The following is a 15,766-nucleotide window of genomic DNA, read 5'->3' as shown; positions in this document are numbered from 1 at the left end:
TCGGCCTTCAATCCCATCAATTTCTCTAACACAATTTCCTGACTAATAAGAATTTCTTTCAGTTCCTCCTTCTCGCTAGACCCTCGGTCCCCTATTTCCAGAAGGTTATTTGTGTCTTCCTTAATGAAGACAGAACTAAATATATTTAAGAACATAAGAAATAGGAGCAGGAGTAGACCATTTGGCCCCTCGAGGCTGCTTTGCCATTTGATAAAATCATGGTTGATCTGACCATGGACTCAGCTCCACTTCCCTGCTCGCTCCCCATAACACTTTACTCCCTTATCGCTCAAAAATCTGTCTATCTCCACCTTAAATATATTCAATGACCCAGCCTCCACAGCTCTCTGGGGCAGAGAATTCCATTGATTTACAACCCTCTGAGAGAAGAAATTTCTCCTCATCTCAGTTTTAAATGGGTGGTCCCTTATTCTTAGTCATAGTCCCTTAATTTTAGTTTCCCCTATGAGTAGAAATATCCTCTCTGCATCCACCTTGTCGAGCCCCCTCATTATCTTATAAGTTTCAATAAGATCACCTGCACTCCAATGTGTAGAGGCCCAAGCAGCTCAACCTTTCCTCATAAGGCGGAGATAGACAGATTTTTGCGCAATAAGGGAGACAAGGGTTATGGGGAGCGGGCAGGGAAGTGGAGTTGAGGCCAGGATCAGATCAGCCATGATCTTATTGAATGGCGGAGCAGGCTTGAGGGGCCGCATGGCCGACTCCTGCTCCTATTTCTTATGTTCTTTTGTAAGGAGTGGGAACCCGGCACCTCCTTAAATAAAATTCCACGTTCTGTGATAGGAACATAGAAAATAGGTGCTGGAGTAGGCCATTCGGCCCTACGAGCCTGCACCTCCATTCAATAAGATCATGGCTGATCATTCCCTCAGTACCCTTTTCCTGCTTTCTCTCCATACCCTTTGATCTCCTTAGCCGTAAGGGCCATATCTAACTCCCTCTTGAATATATCCAATGAACTGGCATCAACAACTTTCTGCGGCAGGGAATTTCACAGGTTAACAACTCTCTGAGTGAACAAGTTTCTCCTCATCTCAGTCCTAAATGGCCTACCTCTTATCCTAAGACTGTGTCCCCTGGTTCTGGAGTTCCGCAACATCGGGAACATTCTACACGCATCTAACCTGTCCCGTCCCGTCAGAATCTTATACATTTCTATGAGATCCCCTCTCATCCTTCTAAACTCCAATGTATAAAGGTCCAGTTGATCCAGTCTCTCCTCATATGTCAGTCCTGCCATCCTGGGAATTAGTCTGGTGAACCTTCGCTGCACTTCCTCAATAGCAAGAACGTCCTTCCTCAGATTAGGAGACCAAAACTGAACACAATATTCCAGGTGAGGCCTCACCAAGGCCCTGTACAACTGCTGTAAGACCTCCCTGCTCCTATATTCAAATCCCCTAGCTATGAAGGCCAACATACCATTTGCCTTCTTCACCGCCTGCTGTACCTGTATGCCAACTTTTAATGACTGATGAACCATGACACCCAGGTCTCGTTGTACCTCCCCTTTTCCCAATCTGATAATATTCTGTCTTCGCATTTCTGCCCCCAAAGTGGATAACCTCACATTTATCCACATTATACTGCATTTGCCATGCATTTGCCCACTCACCTAACCTGTCCAAGTCACCCTGCAGCCTCCTAGCATCCCCTTCACAGCTCACACCGCCACCCAGCTTAGTGTCATCTGCAAACTTGGAGATATTACACTCAATTCCTTCATCTAAATCATTGATCTGTGGTCCGCGCTGAGATCGCTTACTCACCGAGTAGTACCTCCGTTTGGTTTTGTCCACGCACTTCCCATGAAGGCAGATCCTGCCCTTTCCGCACGGCGTCCCTTCCACGGCGGGCAGCTTCTTGGTCATGCACACCATCTGCCCCTGACGGATGACGGCGCACCACAGGCGGGAGCACACGTCCATCCCTGGACACACCGTGTACTCGGGCCCGAAGGCCAGCTTGCATTGTCGGACCGCGTCGTAGCTCTGTCCCGGCAGCTCCTCCGGTCCACGCAGGGGTTTCTGCGGAGCATCGAGGAGACAATCCCCTGGGAAGGACAGCAATCAGGATACCATCAAACAGAATCCTCCACCAATGTCCGCATCTCCGAGAAAGTGGTCACAACACCACTTGAAAGCTCCATGTAAACTAGTTTCCTTGATACTAATGGCGCCACTGAATCAGATAGACCAGTAAAGTTCCAAGCTCGATCTTCGAAACATAGGAAATAGGAGCAGTAGTAGGCCATTCGGCCCTTCGAGTCTGCACCGCCATTCAATATGATCATGACTGATCTTCTATCTCAACACCATATTCCTGCTTTCTCCCCATACCCCTTGATGTCTTTTGTTTCTAGAAATCTATCTATCTCCCTATTAAATATATTCAGTGACTTGGCCTCCGCAGCCCTCTGTGGTAGAGAATCTTGTGCTGTTAGCTGGTCTCAGCAAGGGAGAGTTGCTACAATTAGCCTCAGTGCCACTGGACCAGATGTAGGGGGAAAAAAATTAGCTGGGGTTCATTCTCCTAATTGTTAGCCAGCAACTCCTGCTCATGTGAGTGCACATGAGCACATATTGTGTGTGTGTGTGTGTGTGTGTGTGTGTGTATATCACACACACAGGTTAGGTTAGGGCAAGTCAAGTTCAACTGTTATTTTGTCCCATGATCAAACAACTTGGTCCGGCAGCCTCAGTGAAAGAAAGGCTTGCAGTTATACAGCTTCTTTCATGATCTTGGGGCGTCCCAAAGAGCCAATGAAATACTTTTGAATTGTGGTCACTGTTGCAATGTGGGAAACCCGGCAGCCAATGTGCACACAGCCAGCTCCCACAAACAGCAATGTGATAATGACCAATCTGTTTTTTAGTGATTGAGGGATAAATATTGGCCAGGGCACTGGAGATAACTCTTGTGCTCCTCTTCAAAATAGTGCCAGAGGATCTTTTATGTTCGCCCGAGAGGGCAGACGAGGCTTTGGTGTAATGTCTGATCCGAAAGACGGCACCTCCGACAGTGCAGCACTCCCTCAGCACTGCACTGGAGTATCAGCTTGGATTTAAGTTTCAAGTCTCAGTGCTGGAGTCTCTGGAGTGGGACTATGGAACCCACAACCTTTTGACTCAGAGGCGAGAGCCTTCAACTGAGCCATGACTGACAGTATTATGACGAACCAACTGAGCCATTGTGGGAGTTTGCAGATCTTTAAATAACTGAAAGACATGATCATCTTGGGCACAAACAATGCAACAGGAGTGAGATTGTGCTCTGTTGGCAAAGGCTATGAGTGGTTTGGCACGCGACCAATATCGACACACAAGGGCTACTCAATAATAGGCTATAAACGGAGAGCCATAAACAATAGATTGTTAGCAGCACATCTGCTAGGATACATACCATGACCATTGTCAAAGAACTCTGTTACTGTGGCAGAAGTGCATTTGGACCATGGTTTGGAGGAGTCGATGCTGGTCAGAATGGAAGACATTAACCGTGTATCCTCAGTCAAGCCGTAGGACTCCTCACAGAATTTGGAATCATCATGGGACAGTCCCAGGAGATGTCCTTTGACCAAAAAGAAGTAGTTATTTTAAAACATAAGTATTGTCTGATTTGATGCCTTAAAACAGTTCTCAGTTTAAAGATAATTTTGCTGTTTTGATTGTTAAATGCCTTCTTGGTTATCAATCCCCCTTCAAAACCCAAGCTAGGCATCACCTAACCACTGCTTCTTGATTTATCTTGTCTGCACGCATACGCTTTTCAAACTTAATTGGTGCCCAGCACTATGGGCCTTGTCCCTTTTCCTGGGATCTTCCGGCCCCACTGACAGTCTGAGAAGTTGGCCACACATACTGTTCTCACAGGCCTTGCCCAATGCCACTCTCTGGGACCAGATTGACATTTGCTGAAGCGGTTTCAGGATGACACTCCCTTCGATCGGACCATGAAGAACGTTCAGTCATTAAGGTGACAATATGGGGGTGAGGCTTTAATCACAAAGAGCGACGCGAGAAACATGAGTTCTTTTCATTAAAAGAAGGCTAAGAGAAGATCTAATACAGCTGTTCAAAATCATGTCAGGTTTTGATTAAGTAAATTGGGATAACCTATTTCGACTGGTTGATGAGTCAAGCATTGAATCACGATCATCACCGATAGGATGAAGAGGGGTTGCAAGATTTTTTTTCTATGCAGAGGGTCATTAGGATGTTGAATATCCTACCAGATACAGTCGTGTACGCAGAATCCATAACAATTTTTAAAATAGAAGTAAAAAAATATCGTTAAAAAGAAAAAGATTAAAAGGGTTTGGCGAACGGGCAAGAGAATGGAACAAAGTGGATAGATGTTTCGGAGAGCTGGTACATTCACAGTGGGCCGAATGGAATCCTTTTGTACTGCAATATACTCTGATTTTCTCCCTATGGAGAAGCATTCAGCCACTGCTCAGCACCTCCCTGCTCCAAAGACAACCATGGCTGTGCCTGTGGGGAACTGCAGCACAAACACACCCCTACCACTTCCCCTGGCTACATATTGGGGGCCAGTCCATCTCTCCATTTGTCACCTGGACTCGATACATGTAAAGATAAAATGACAATCCTCAAGGTGTCAGCTAAGACAAACTCGTGAACCCTTTGAACCCTTTGTGGGGTTCTTAAACATACGTGGCCTTATCTCGGAGAGTATACAGATTTGCTTTTTTTTTAAAACAAGTGTACATACCGATTTCGTGAGCGACTGTGAATGCAGCATGGAGCCCATCATCCTCGATGATTGCACAGCTACGCTCGGGGGAGCAGATGGTTCCCACATCCGCCATTCCCAAAGTATCACACGAATGGTGTCCACACAAATTCTGTGGAAAAAGAGAGGAAAAGTGCATTTGGTTTAAAACAAGAGATTTTTTTTTTTAAAAGCATCGAAGTTCAAATTATAAACAGAGCATTCTAGAAAGACACAGCAGGTCAATCACCATCTGAGTGATGAGTGAAGACTCGAGGCAGCAGCTTTCATCATTAAGACACCAACAAACAAAGGCAGTGGAATATTAATGCCACATTACCCAGCCAACAAGACCTCAGTGCCTCACTGCACACTGACCAGATGAAGAGATTCGCACTGCACCTGAACATCTGGGCTAGATAATGGCTTTGTTTTAAGAACACACACAATGGATTCTAAATTATGATCAAAAAATATTGAGAATACATAGCAGGTGAATCAGTACCTGAAAAAAAGACTTGCATTTATATAGCGCCTTTCACAACCTCAGGTCACCCCAAAGCAATTTACATCCAATGAAGAACTTTTGAAGCGTAGTCACTGTTGAAATGCGCACAGCAAGCTCCCACAAACATCAATGTGATAATGACCACTGGTTTCAGTGATTGAGAGATAAATATTGGCCAGGACGCCGGGATTAACTCCCCTGCTCTTGTTCGAAATAGCGCAATGGTATCTTTTGAGGGAGCAGACGTCTGCCTAGTTTAACGTCTCATCTGAAAGACGGCACCTCTGAAAGTGCAGCACTCGCTCAGCACTGCACTGGAGAGTCAGCCTAGATTTTTGTGCTCAAATCTCTGGAGTGGGATTTGAACCCACAACCTTCTGATTCAGAGGTGAGAGGCACTACCAACTGTAGCCAAGGCTGAAAGAGCAAAAGCAAATCTTAGGTGTGATCTTTCACTAGGAATGGATAGCATATTAAACGCTAACCAGTCTTTTCTCTTTCACTTGCTCAGTGCTGCACAATTGCAGCATATTGGTGCCTTTGTTTTAGATTTAAAGCTAAAGGCACATAACAGTTCCCCCCCCCCCCCCATCCTTTTCTAGCACACTGAACAAACTTATTATGTTACAGAGCTTAGAGGATTTATATGGTATCAGCAGATCTCATGTTTCCTTGCTCAAGGATGATCTGGAGCAAGATTGTCATGTTTGGCTGTTTAACTCGACTGGTTTGTAAGTCTGCTGCTCGAGGCTCCTTGGGCAGTGGTCTAAATAGACAAATCCAGGTCATTGTAGCTGCTTGTAAACTTCAGATTCCAGACAAGAGGAACCCAGCGTGAAATAATTGGCTTCCTTTCTGTTTATATCTTTAAGATTGTTTGGGCGTACGTTGGCCATGTTTGCAAAAATCACGACCAGAATTGTTATTTTTAAAGTCTCTTGAGACAGGTATTTTAAGTTTTTGGTGAAATAATCATTGCAATTGCACTTGCGGGGAGCGCATCTTGGGAATTCACGGGCACACAGCACGTGATCACCCAGCCGCGGAGGGTATCACAGGCCGAGAGCCTGAGATTTCCTCAGGCGAGCTCTGCAAGTACCACAACATGGAATTGCCTGTTAACCTCTTTGAATATTAATATACGAATGAATAAAGCGCTCTTATGAAGTTTCTCTGGTTATTATTTTAATGGAGGCGTTAATCCTTTTAAAATAAATATTTCACTCCCCTGTATATTGTTTAGTGGCACACTCTAGCCTGTGTGTTGTGTATATATATATCTTATACACAGGTTAGACAAAATGGCATGTTCTATATGCATTTCTACAACGGTAGATGTGTAATAGCTACTAATTTGTTTGCTTAAAGTTAATAAATAAGGGCAAAGAGACCAGGGCCATAGTGTCAGTCAGCACCAGTGTAAAACCAAGAATGAGATAAATGGCTCAGAGCTGCCAAGGCTCTTGTTGCTGGTAAATAAGCCGTTTCCTTCTTAGAGAGAATGTTTGCTCTGCGAATTTAATGAGTTGGGGTTGCTGTCCGTCTGTGGAGCCAAGAGGGGCAGTACCGACAGTCTGTGCATACCGGTCATTAGTGGCTCTCTGAAAAAGGGAGAGGGAAGAGAGAAAAACAACATTGCAGAGAGACAAAACAAATAATTACAGCAAAAACACATTGGAGGAAGGAAGCAATGAGTGGTGTTTTCACACAGGTCCCTGGCACTAGTTCAAAGGCTCCAGAATCAGGTATCTGCGCTGGTCAGCACTCTGTGTGCATTGCTGCCTCCGCTTAAAGGTGCAGGGCAACACAGCTGGGAATGTTTTTTTTTGGCTGACAACAAAAATCTTTGGAAAATAAACAAATATCTGTGAAAGTTCACAGCTACGCACACACACGCATATATATGTACACAAACTCATGGAAACAGACAGCTTTACTGTTTATTATTTACCCAATAGTAGGGCCCAAAGACCCATGTGCAGTATTAGTCACAATTATGTTCCGGTGTGGGATTTGATAGTTACTTTGTCAGCAGTGAGTTTTCCCTGAATAAGTTCATCTATTCATAGTATGGCTATTGATAAACATGGTGGGCTGCCCCGACCTGTGTGAGAACAGCACCGCAGGTCGGGGTTATAAATAAAGCTGGAGCGAGCCACTGCAGCTACCAGCGTGAGCCACTCTAAGTGCGCGATGGCTTCGAGGTGGGCGACTGGGTGATGTCACCAGGACCCAGGTCGCCGTTTGGAGCGTGGACAGGAGCATCGGCGGGGCCCTGGTACAGCAGAGCAGCATGGAAGGTGGTGGCGGACTTGCGACGAGTGATCAGGGCAGAGGCGTGATGAGGGATCACGGCGGAGGTGCGGCGAATGTCTGTGGCGGAGGATCGGCGCGAGATCGTGGAGGAGGGGCGGCGAATGAGGGTACGGGGCCCAGAAGAGCCGAGGGCCCAAGGGGAAGCACGGGCCAGCCCACACTGCAAAGTGTGTGTGCGCACTAAGTCCGTGCAGCAGAGCAGGTCTCCAGTTGTCCTGGTTAACCCTTGCCACTGGATAAAGACCGAGCTCTGTCGCACCCGTGTGCTGGCTGATGTACAACGGTCACCACACGTTAAAAAAATCCACACACAGGCATCTTCCACCCCCTCAATTGGAGTTCAGGACTGGAACATCGGGTCCTTCATTGAAACATCTGTGAACTCTTGTCGAGGGACCGCCTATGGTGATGATGGATAAACACATGGTGCTGACCAGCCCCAATACACACACCCACACCGACTGGTTTGACCTCACTCTGCCTCACTTCTGGTTCAATCTTCCTATCCACCCCACCTTCCCACCCCCACACTCAAAAAAGGAGTTATTATGAAACTCAGGAATTTAAAATTAATTGTTTTTAGATGCTCCAAAAATAAAATATCACATGGTGGGCCGGGTAATGAAGGACTATTCTCCCTTGTAATATACAAAATGACATGGGAAGGCTGCTTCAATGAAAGGCACATTATCTTCTGATGAAAGGTCACACAAGATACTTTGTTCGGCTTGTTAAACAGAGGAATGCGCCACAAGGTAATTGTGCCCGATATATTCAAAACCATAATGATGTAAAAGTACTGGAATGTGGGTTACTGAATTGCCAGTGGTTTTGCCATGGCACAAACCAGGAATCTGACAGTCTTTCGACCAAGATCTTCAAGCAGGATCCGCCTAAGATCAATCCGGCTAAAAACAGATTTTATGTTCCCTTTTACTTGCCTCCTCTTTTGAAGGTGCAGATTTGTGCTGGAGTACAGTTCCATTGGCACTAACAGCCTTCCAGGTTATCATGTATTTATATCGCGCCTTTCACGACTGCCAAATGCCTCAAAGTGCTTTACAGCCAATAAAGTACTTTTGGAGTGTTGTAATGTAGGAAACGCGGCAGCCAATTTGCGCACAAGCAAGCTTCCACAAACAGCAATCTGATAATGACCAGGCAGAGGAAACATTACAAGGACACCCTCAAAGCCTCCCTGATAAAGTGCAACATCCCCACTGACACCTGGGAGTCTCTGGCCAAAGATCGTCCTCAGTGGAGAAAGTGCATCCGGGAGGACGCTGAGCACCTCGAGTCTCATCGCTGAGAGCATGCAGAAATCAAACGCAGGCAGCGGAAAGAGCGTGCGGCAAACCTGTCCCACCCTCCCTTACCCTCAACGACTGTCTGTCCCACTTGTGACAGGGATTGTGGTTCTCGTATTGGACTGTTCAGCCACCTAAGGACTCATTTTTAGAGTGGAAGCAAGTCTTCTTCGATTCCGAGGGACTGCCTATGATGATGAATGGCCAGATAATCTGTTTTTTTGTTATGTTGATTGAGGGATAAATATTGGCCAGCATGCCGGGAATAACTCCCCTGCTCTTCTTGTGCTCAAGTCCCTGACTTGAAGGTCGAACCCACAACCTCCTGAGTCAGGAGGTGAGAGTGCTACCCACTGAGCCACAGCTGACACTAAGACAGGATAAACTGGGACAGCAGGCTGTTTTACCGTGGAGGGCATCACAGCCATGCCCAGTTCTGTCCCCACCCAACATCCTCATGAACGCTGTCTAGCAGGGGTCACTGAACAGCGATCAGGAGCAGGAACCATAGCAGAGGGACACATGCTCTTACCACCCTGACTGAGATCACCTCGCTGTGTACTGGTCAGGGATCAAACCTGACACCTTCCTGGTCTGTATGGATTAATACATTAACTCATTAAGCATTCAGGGAGCAAGTTTTCTCCATGTAAAGATCGTCCAATCCACTGAGACTAAGTTCCCAATCAGAGAAGTTATGGTTTCTCTACACACATGCTCTTTCGTCAGTTGGCAACATTGGTTCATTTAGGAGCGGTGTCTAGGTGACAGATTACTGTACTGGGTTTTCTAAGTCTCACGTATATAAATTATTGCGGCTTTGAAATAAATTATCTTCATGGAGCAGTTACTGATAGTGGAAACATGCCATCTTGATCTGTACAATTATAGATATAACCAAATTTGTTTTATACTGTCAAATTGATTTAGCAGCAATTAAACGCAGTAGTAATCAATGTTTGAAATTATAGTGTGCACAGCTGGAGTTTCAAGAAGATGAATGGGAATTTTAGACCTACAGCCTCCATTTAGTCAATACCAACCCTTTTAAAATAAAATAAAAGCTCGGAAACCAAGGCTAAGGGACTCAAGTCCATTGTGCAGCCTAGTACCAAGGTGGAATTAAGGAGAGGCGACAAGGTAAGTGAATCGAAAAGCCTGCTGACATTCACTGTCTTGGCTCACATGTAACAACTGCAACTTGAGCAAGGTACAGGGGCACTGTTGGCACCTAGGCAGCTGTACCTCAACTTGTTTGGAGATTTCGGGAGAAGAGGGGAGAAAATGAGAGTGTTTCTATTGTACACCAGTTGTACGATGTTTCTTTTCCCGAGAATGCTCTCGCACAGCATAGAGATTTTTTTTTTTGACATACTTGGCACCCAAGTGTGTTACAGACGAGACTAATGAGTCATGAAAAGCCTGGTGGCCATTCATAGAAAGCACAATCCACTGACCTTTCAATCACTGTTCGAGAGGCCACTACATTCTACAAAGCTCGTAACTGGGTGTGATTGGTGCTATTTGCTACCAAGGTATTTACATCCTGATCATATCATCTGCAGGGCAGGCAGCTTGTTTTAAAGGATGAACGATTCCTTGTTATTTTGGGTACTGGGTGGAGGAGGTGTGATACACTACTTTTCAGTAAAAGCCTTTCTGGTTATTATCAGGAGTCACTGACTTGCCAAGTTTGAAACCTGGTTTATACACAAGAAATGCTTGAGCTTCACTCGACATGTCAACCACTGTGATATTTTGAAAGGCTTAATAAAGTGCAGAGGCATGAATCTGTCTGCACCATTCCCCCTAACGCACACACTTGCCTAGATACAGAACCAAACTCCTTTAAAAACCTATTTGTTTGTTGTTTCCAGTTTTATCCCCTGACTCTGGTTCCCATAGTTGGGACCAGTCCTCCAGGAGCTCACCCCAAGTGGTCATGATTCATATGCGAGTCTTGGCAGTGAATGTCGGCATGCCATTCAGCTTGGAGGGTGTAAGCAGGTAAGCCCAATCTTGTCTTCCACCAATCTCCGCACAGGCACACTTTTGAGTTGAGGGGGTGGGGGAGGGATGCATTAGATAGGGAATTGGAGCAGGAACCCCAGTTTTGTTAATCTCCCTCGTCCAGAGGCATTGAGGACAATGGTAGTGCTATTACTGCTGCAATCAGTTCATTCAACAATCACCAGGAGAATCAAACAGGGGACACTCCTCATTTTCATGCCAGCTAAAAGCCATGTTAACCATTTCAAGGCCCTGGTAAAAAATGGGTTGGATTAGACGATGAATCTTGATTTCAATGCAGCGAGGTTGTGGGGAGAGAAAGAGCATATAGGATTACATATTTTTTTTAGCTCGAAAAAGCAAGAAAGTTCATAGAAGCAATGAGCATAAAAAAACAAGTAAGATGATGACTGGGAGCGAGATTGGACGCGAGAAGTGGTAGTACGATCGCCTGTTAGATGACAAGATATTTCATGTATTCTGACCAGGAGTGTGAGTGAGGTGCAAGAGAAGCCTCCGGAGATATCAGTGCATACATTCAAATCTTGGAGAGATTTGATCTTTATATTAAGAGCTAACCATCTCTTTCTCCCTTCCCACCTCTCACCATCATTAGCACAGGCGAGGAACTAACTTGTATGGAAATACCGTGGTTCTACGACTCTCAAACATTGTAATTTCTCTCCGGTTCTGGTAGTTATAGGCCGAGAACCAGTACTCCAAACTACTACAGAGGCAAGCAAGTCAGACACTAGGCTGGGATAAGCACCGATCCATTGGCTCCAGTGAACTGATGAGCCATGCAGATCAGGTAGATCCCAAATTTGATATCTGATATATGCTAAGTTACCTGATCTCACCAGGGTCTCAACTGACCCCAATGTCCCAAGCTAGAAATGTAAAAATTAGCATTGCCCCCCCCTGCTGCTGATTGGTGTCCAGTGACTCACGCTGGAAAGTGAACGTTTACCGAGGAGGGCATGAGTTCACGTGTCTGCAGTGACGGAATAACCTGCAACGTGCTCCGTCGAGGCTCACAGTTGCATAATCGCTGCTTGGGAAATGCACCTAGGGCACTAGGAGAGAAAGCAGGAATGGGGTACTGAAGTTGCATGATCAGCCATGATCATATTGAATGGTGTTGCAGGCTCGAAGGGTGGAATGGCCTACTCCTGCACCTATTTTCTATGTTTTCTATGTAACTAGGAACTGACTTGAGGAAAGGGGAGAAGGAGAATTGGCAAGGAGAAAACATTAGCCTGAGAAATTTCAAGTCAGGCTTTTTCCAGAACTGTACAGGTGCAACTGCACATCTTTGGTTCAGCTCATTCTGAAATCAGGTTACGTCCTTAAAAATACAAAGTTCCAAACTTGGAACCGTGCCAAGTTTCCATGGTCTTACAAACCCAGTTACTGAAGCACAAGGAATAAGAATGATGGGAGTGAAAAAAAATGCCAAAAAATGTGATCACCTTACATATATCCTGTGTACTGAGAACTGCAGCTCCATCTGAGACTTAAAGAGGCATCTGTACCAGTTAAAAACTGTCCGGCAAAATTATGGTCAACAGATAGCGCCATGATGAAAATCACATTAAATAATGTCACCGTTTTTGCGTCTGCTTGATGTCACTGTAATTAGAGAGGGGGTAAGGCAGGCAGGATTTGGAGCAAGAGGGTGAAGAAGGGGCAAAATCCATTGGGGGGGGGGGTGGCGGTGGAATGTCTCCCCCATTATTCTTGCCCAATGATTGTCTCCTTAACTGATAATAATTCCCCTTGGATCTGAATCTAAATTTCACTTGAGCTTTCTAAGGTTGTGTGGCTAGAGAAGGGGTGAGGGTAAGAACGGGACATGTTCACAAGAGTCTCTCCAGGCACTGAACTTGCAGAATACAACTGCTGAAATTCCCACGAAAAAAAAATCCTGAACTGCTGACTGGATCCGAAGGCTGGTCCAGAGCGTCTCGGATTAGCATAAGGATAACTTAAAGCGGCACTGTCTTTCTAGGAAAAACAAATGCTTGGCAAACCCTAGTTTTTTCAATTTGCAGAGGGGAAAAAAAGTCAAACGTTACTTGTCGCTACACAATGCACTCAACTGGCGTCACATGTTTGTGAACAAACACAGAACTAAATTTGCCAGGCAATTTTTTTTTTAATGAAAGCGGTGCCGCTTTAATTCAGCAAGCACATGCTCCCGGCTCGCAAGCCATAGAGTCGTGTGTTTATAAACATTTTACTTGATGGGAGGGTGCTATTGGTGATCACTGACGTCTGCAAAACTGCCTTCTGTAAAAATAAGTAAAACACACACACAGCCATCCAGGCTGAGGAGACAGACAGCTAGTGAACGAAAGCATCCAGGGAATTCCATATAGCTCAGGATCATATTGCCAACAACCGCCGCAATATGATCCTGAGCTATATGGAATTCCCTGGATGCTTTCGTTCAAACCAATTGTAAGATGACAATGGGACCAATACATTAAAAAAAAATTACACTTAAAAATACAATTAATACATTTTTAGTTGCACTTTGCAAGTCGGTAAGTTGACTTTCAACCATTTCATTCCCCGGGGGGATTAACAACTATCTTGAGATGTTTTTCCAATAAACACACAAACACACACACACACACATACTGGCATGCTGAGGTTAACGCTGCCCTTTGAGCCCAGGTTACTGCTGCTGGCCATCATCCTGCCCCCGCTGAAACCACGCCAGTGCCAAGCACTTGCAACCCAAAGCTGCCGAAAGGTACAGACTGCCCTGCTTTGCCAGGCGGAGGTTCAGGGAGAGTACAGATCAAAAATGTGTGTGTGTGTGTGTGTGCACGAGAGTAAATTTGACACTTGCTCTCGCAAAGGCACGCGTGCACATTGAAGTTCACCACCCGCTGTACAATCTGAACTTCGCTCAACAGGTCAAGTTCAGATTCTGCATTACATGGGGTTCCGTGATTCTTTCAACCCATTTCCATCTTTTCCCCCCCATTAAAAACTGATTTATTAAAACCTTATTTACAATGCATCTTATAATAAGGTTGAACCTTATAAGGTTAAACTTTATTAAGGTTAAACCGTATTAATAAGTCTTATTAATAAGCTTAAATCGTATTAATGAACCTTATTAATAAGGTTAAACTTTATTAAGGTTAAACCTTATTATTGAACCTTATTAATACGGTTAAACTTTATTAAGCTTAAATCGTATTAATGAACCTTATTAATAAGGTTAAACTTTATTAAGGTTAAACCTTATTATGAACCTTATTAATACAGTTAAACCTTATTGATGAAATAAATGGTTTCAATGCAGACTGTGAAAGATGCATACCCACACTGGGTGCCCGGGCTCGAGTTTGACACATTGATCGATACATATAGGTGTAATGTTGCCTTACCTCCCGGGTGAAGAGGATGGCAGCGTCGTGGTGCTCGGCGTGACTGTCGCCGTGTTGGTTCTGCTTGTGTTGCCAGCGGCAGAAGTTCTTGAGGGTGGAGGCGGCGTTCTTGTTGATGTCGGGCCCCTGGTCGTGCTCGCCGATCACCATCACCCGGACCACGGCCAGGCGCACCGGGTTCTCGATGCTGGCGTGGCCGAAGAGCTTGGAGGCGATGGAGGCCAGGGTGAGCAGGTAGTGCTGCAGCTGGCGCCCGTACTTGTCGGCCATGGAGCGGTCGGCCACCAGCAGCAGCTCGACATGCCGGGCTCGGGAGACGGAGCGCTTGGAGCGCTTGGAGTGGCGCAGGCGGTCCCTGGTGCTGGCCTTCTGCTGCCGCTCGCCCTGCAGCCCGGAGCCCGGCGTCAGGCAGCGGCTGGGCTGCGCCACGGTCTGGAAGCTGAACGCATCTCTGGCGAAGACGTGCGGGACTTGCGCCGAGCGGTCGCCGAACACCTGGAGCGGCCGCCGCGCCCCGGGGCCCGGCAGCGGGCGGAGGGTGTAGCGGCAGCTGCCCACCGCGAAGAAGCCGTCCAGCCCGCCGCACAGGTTGAAGACGGCCAGCGACTCGGGCTGCGAGTCCACGGTGCCCCGGTAGTAGCAGCGGCCGGCCGGCGCCCCTGCGCCCCCGCCGCCCAGCACCCGGGCGCCCGCCTCGTCCCGCTCCAGGTCCAGCAGGAACCGGCGGCCGTCCGCGTACACCATGTAGCCCGCCTTGCCGTCGCCGGCGTAAATCCGATCCACGCTCTGCACCGGCCCGCTGCTGCCCCGCCGCAGGGGCAAGCGCTGGGCTCCGCCGGCGGGGGATCCCGCTGTCTTCTCGGGCAGGTGAAGCTGCTCGGCTGCGAGGCACTGCACCACCGCCTGCTGCACAGCCCAGGCAGCCAGGAAAATAAACATCACCATGTTTGCAATAATAATAACAATAATAAATGCACACACAGCTTCTAAAAAATGGGTTTAAAAGCAACGAGCAAACAAATGAATGAGCAAAAAAAATCAAATCAAAATGCAATTGAATGCAACAAATGTAGCCCTCCCAAACTTTCAAACTTTCCAATGTATCATCTCGCCACAGTTAAAACGCATCAAAATATTTATTTTAAGAGGGTTCCCAAGTTCTTTGCACAAGTCTACCCCTCCCTCGCTGTGACTGGAGGAGAAGGGAGTGAGATGTAATATGTGAAGCGGTGTAACAATGAATTTATAGCAAATTCTCAAACCGGGATCGTCACTGCTGCGTCTTGAAGGCGAGGTTTCACCCGCCCTTCCCCCTTCCCCGAGCAATATCCTGCTACATTCATTGAATCATCGCTGTCCGAATAGCGTCACGGACCACGATTCGGCAATATTGTTGTGAAAGAAATCCGGATCCACTTATGGTCCCCGCGTCCAAAACTTAGCTGCACAGAAAAAAGGGC

General features: G+C 46.4%; 1 protein-coding gene across 1 annotated transcript in view; it reads right to left on the bottom strand.

The window, feature by feature from the left end:
- LOC139275960 (A disintegrin and metalloproteinase with thrombospondin motifs 5) overlaps positions 1-15,537 on the bottom strand; it is a 39,884-nt gene extending 24,347 nt beyond the window's left edge. Inside the window, exons 1-4 of the mRNA XM_070893217.1 lie at positions 14,307-15,537; positions 4,759-4,891; positions 3,427-3,594; positions 1,794-2,077 (exon numbers count right to left, since the gene is read on the bottom strand). Coding sequence (XP_070749318.1) covers positions 1,794-2,077; positions 3,427-3,594; positions 4,759-4,891; positions 14,307-15,251 — 1,530 coding nt within the window. The 5' untranslated portion in view covers positions 15,252-15,537. The remainder of the gene's footprint in view (positions 1-1,793; positions 2,078-3,426; positions 3,595-4,758; positions 4,892-14,306) is intronic.
- Positions 15,538-15,766: the final 229 nt, after the last annotated feature.

Source organism: Pristiophorus japonicus, chromosome 11, assembly GCF_044704955.1.
Source record: "Pristiophorus japonicus isolate sPriJap1 chromosome 11, sPriJap1.hap1, whole genome shotgun sequence".
NCBI classification, from domain to species: domain Eukaryota; kingdom Metazoa; phylum Chordata; class Chondrichthyes; family Pristiophoridae; genus Pristiophorus; species Pristiophorus japonicus.
This window is presented reverse-complemented; position numbering and strand designations above follow the sequence as displayed.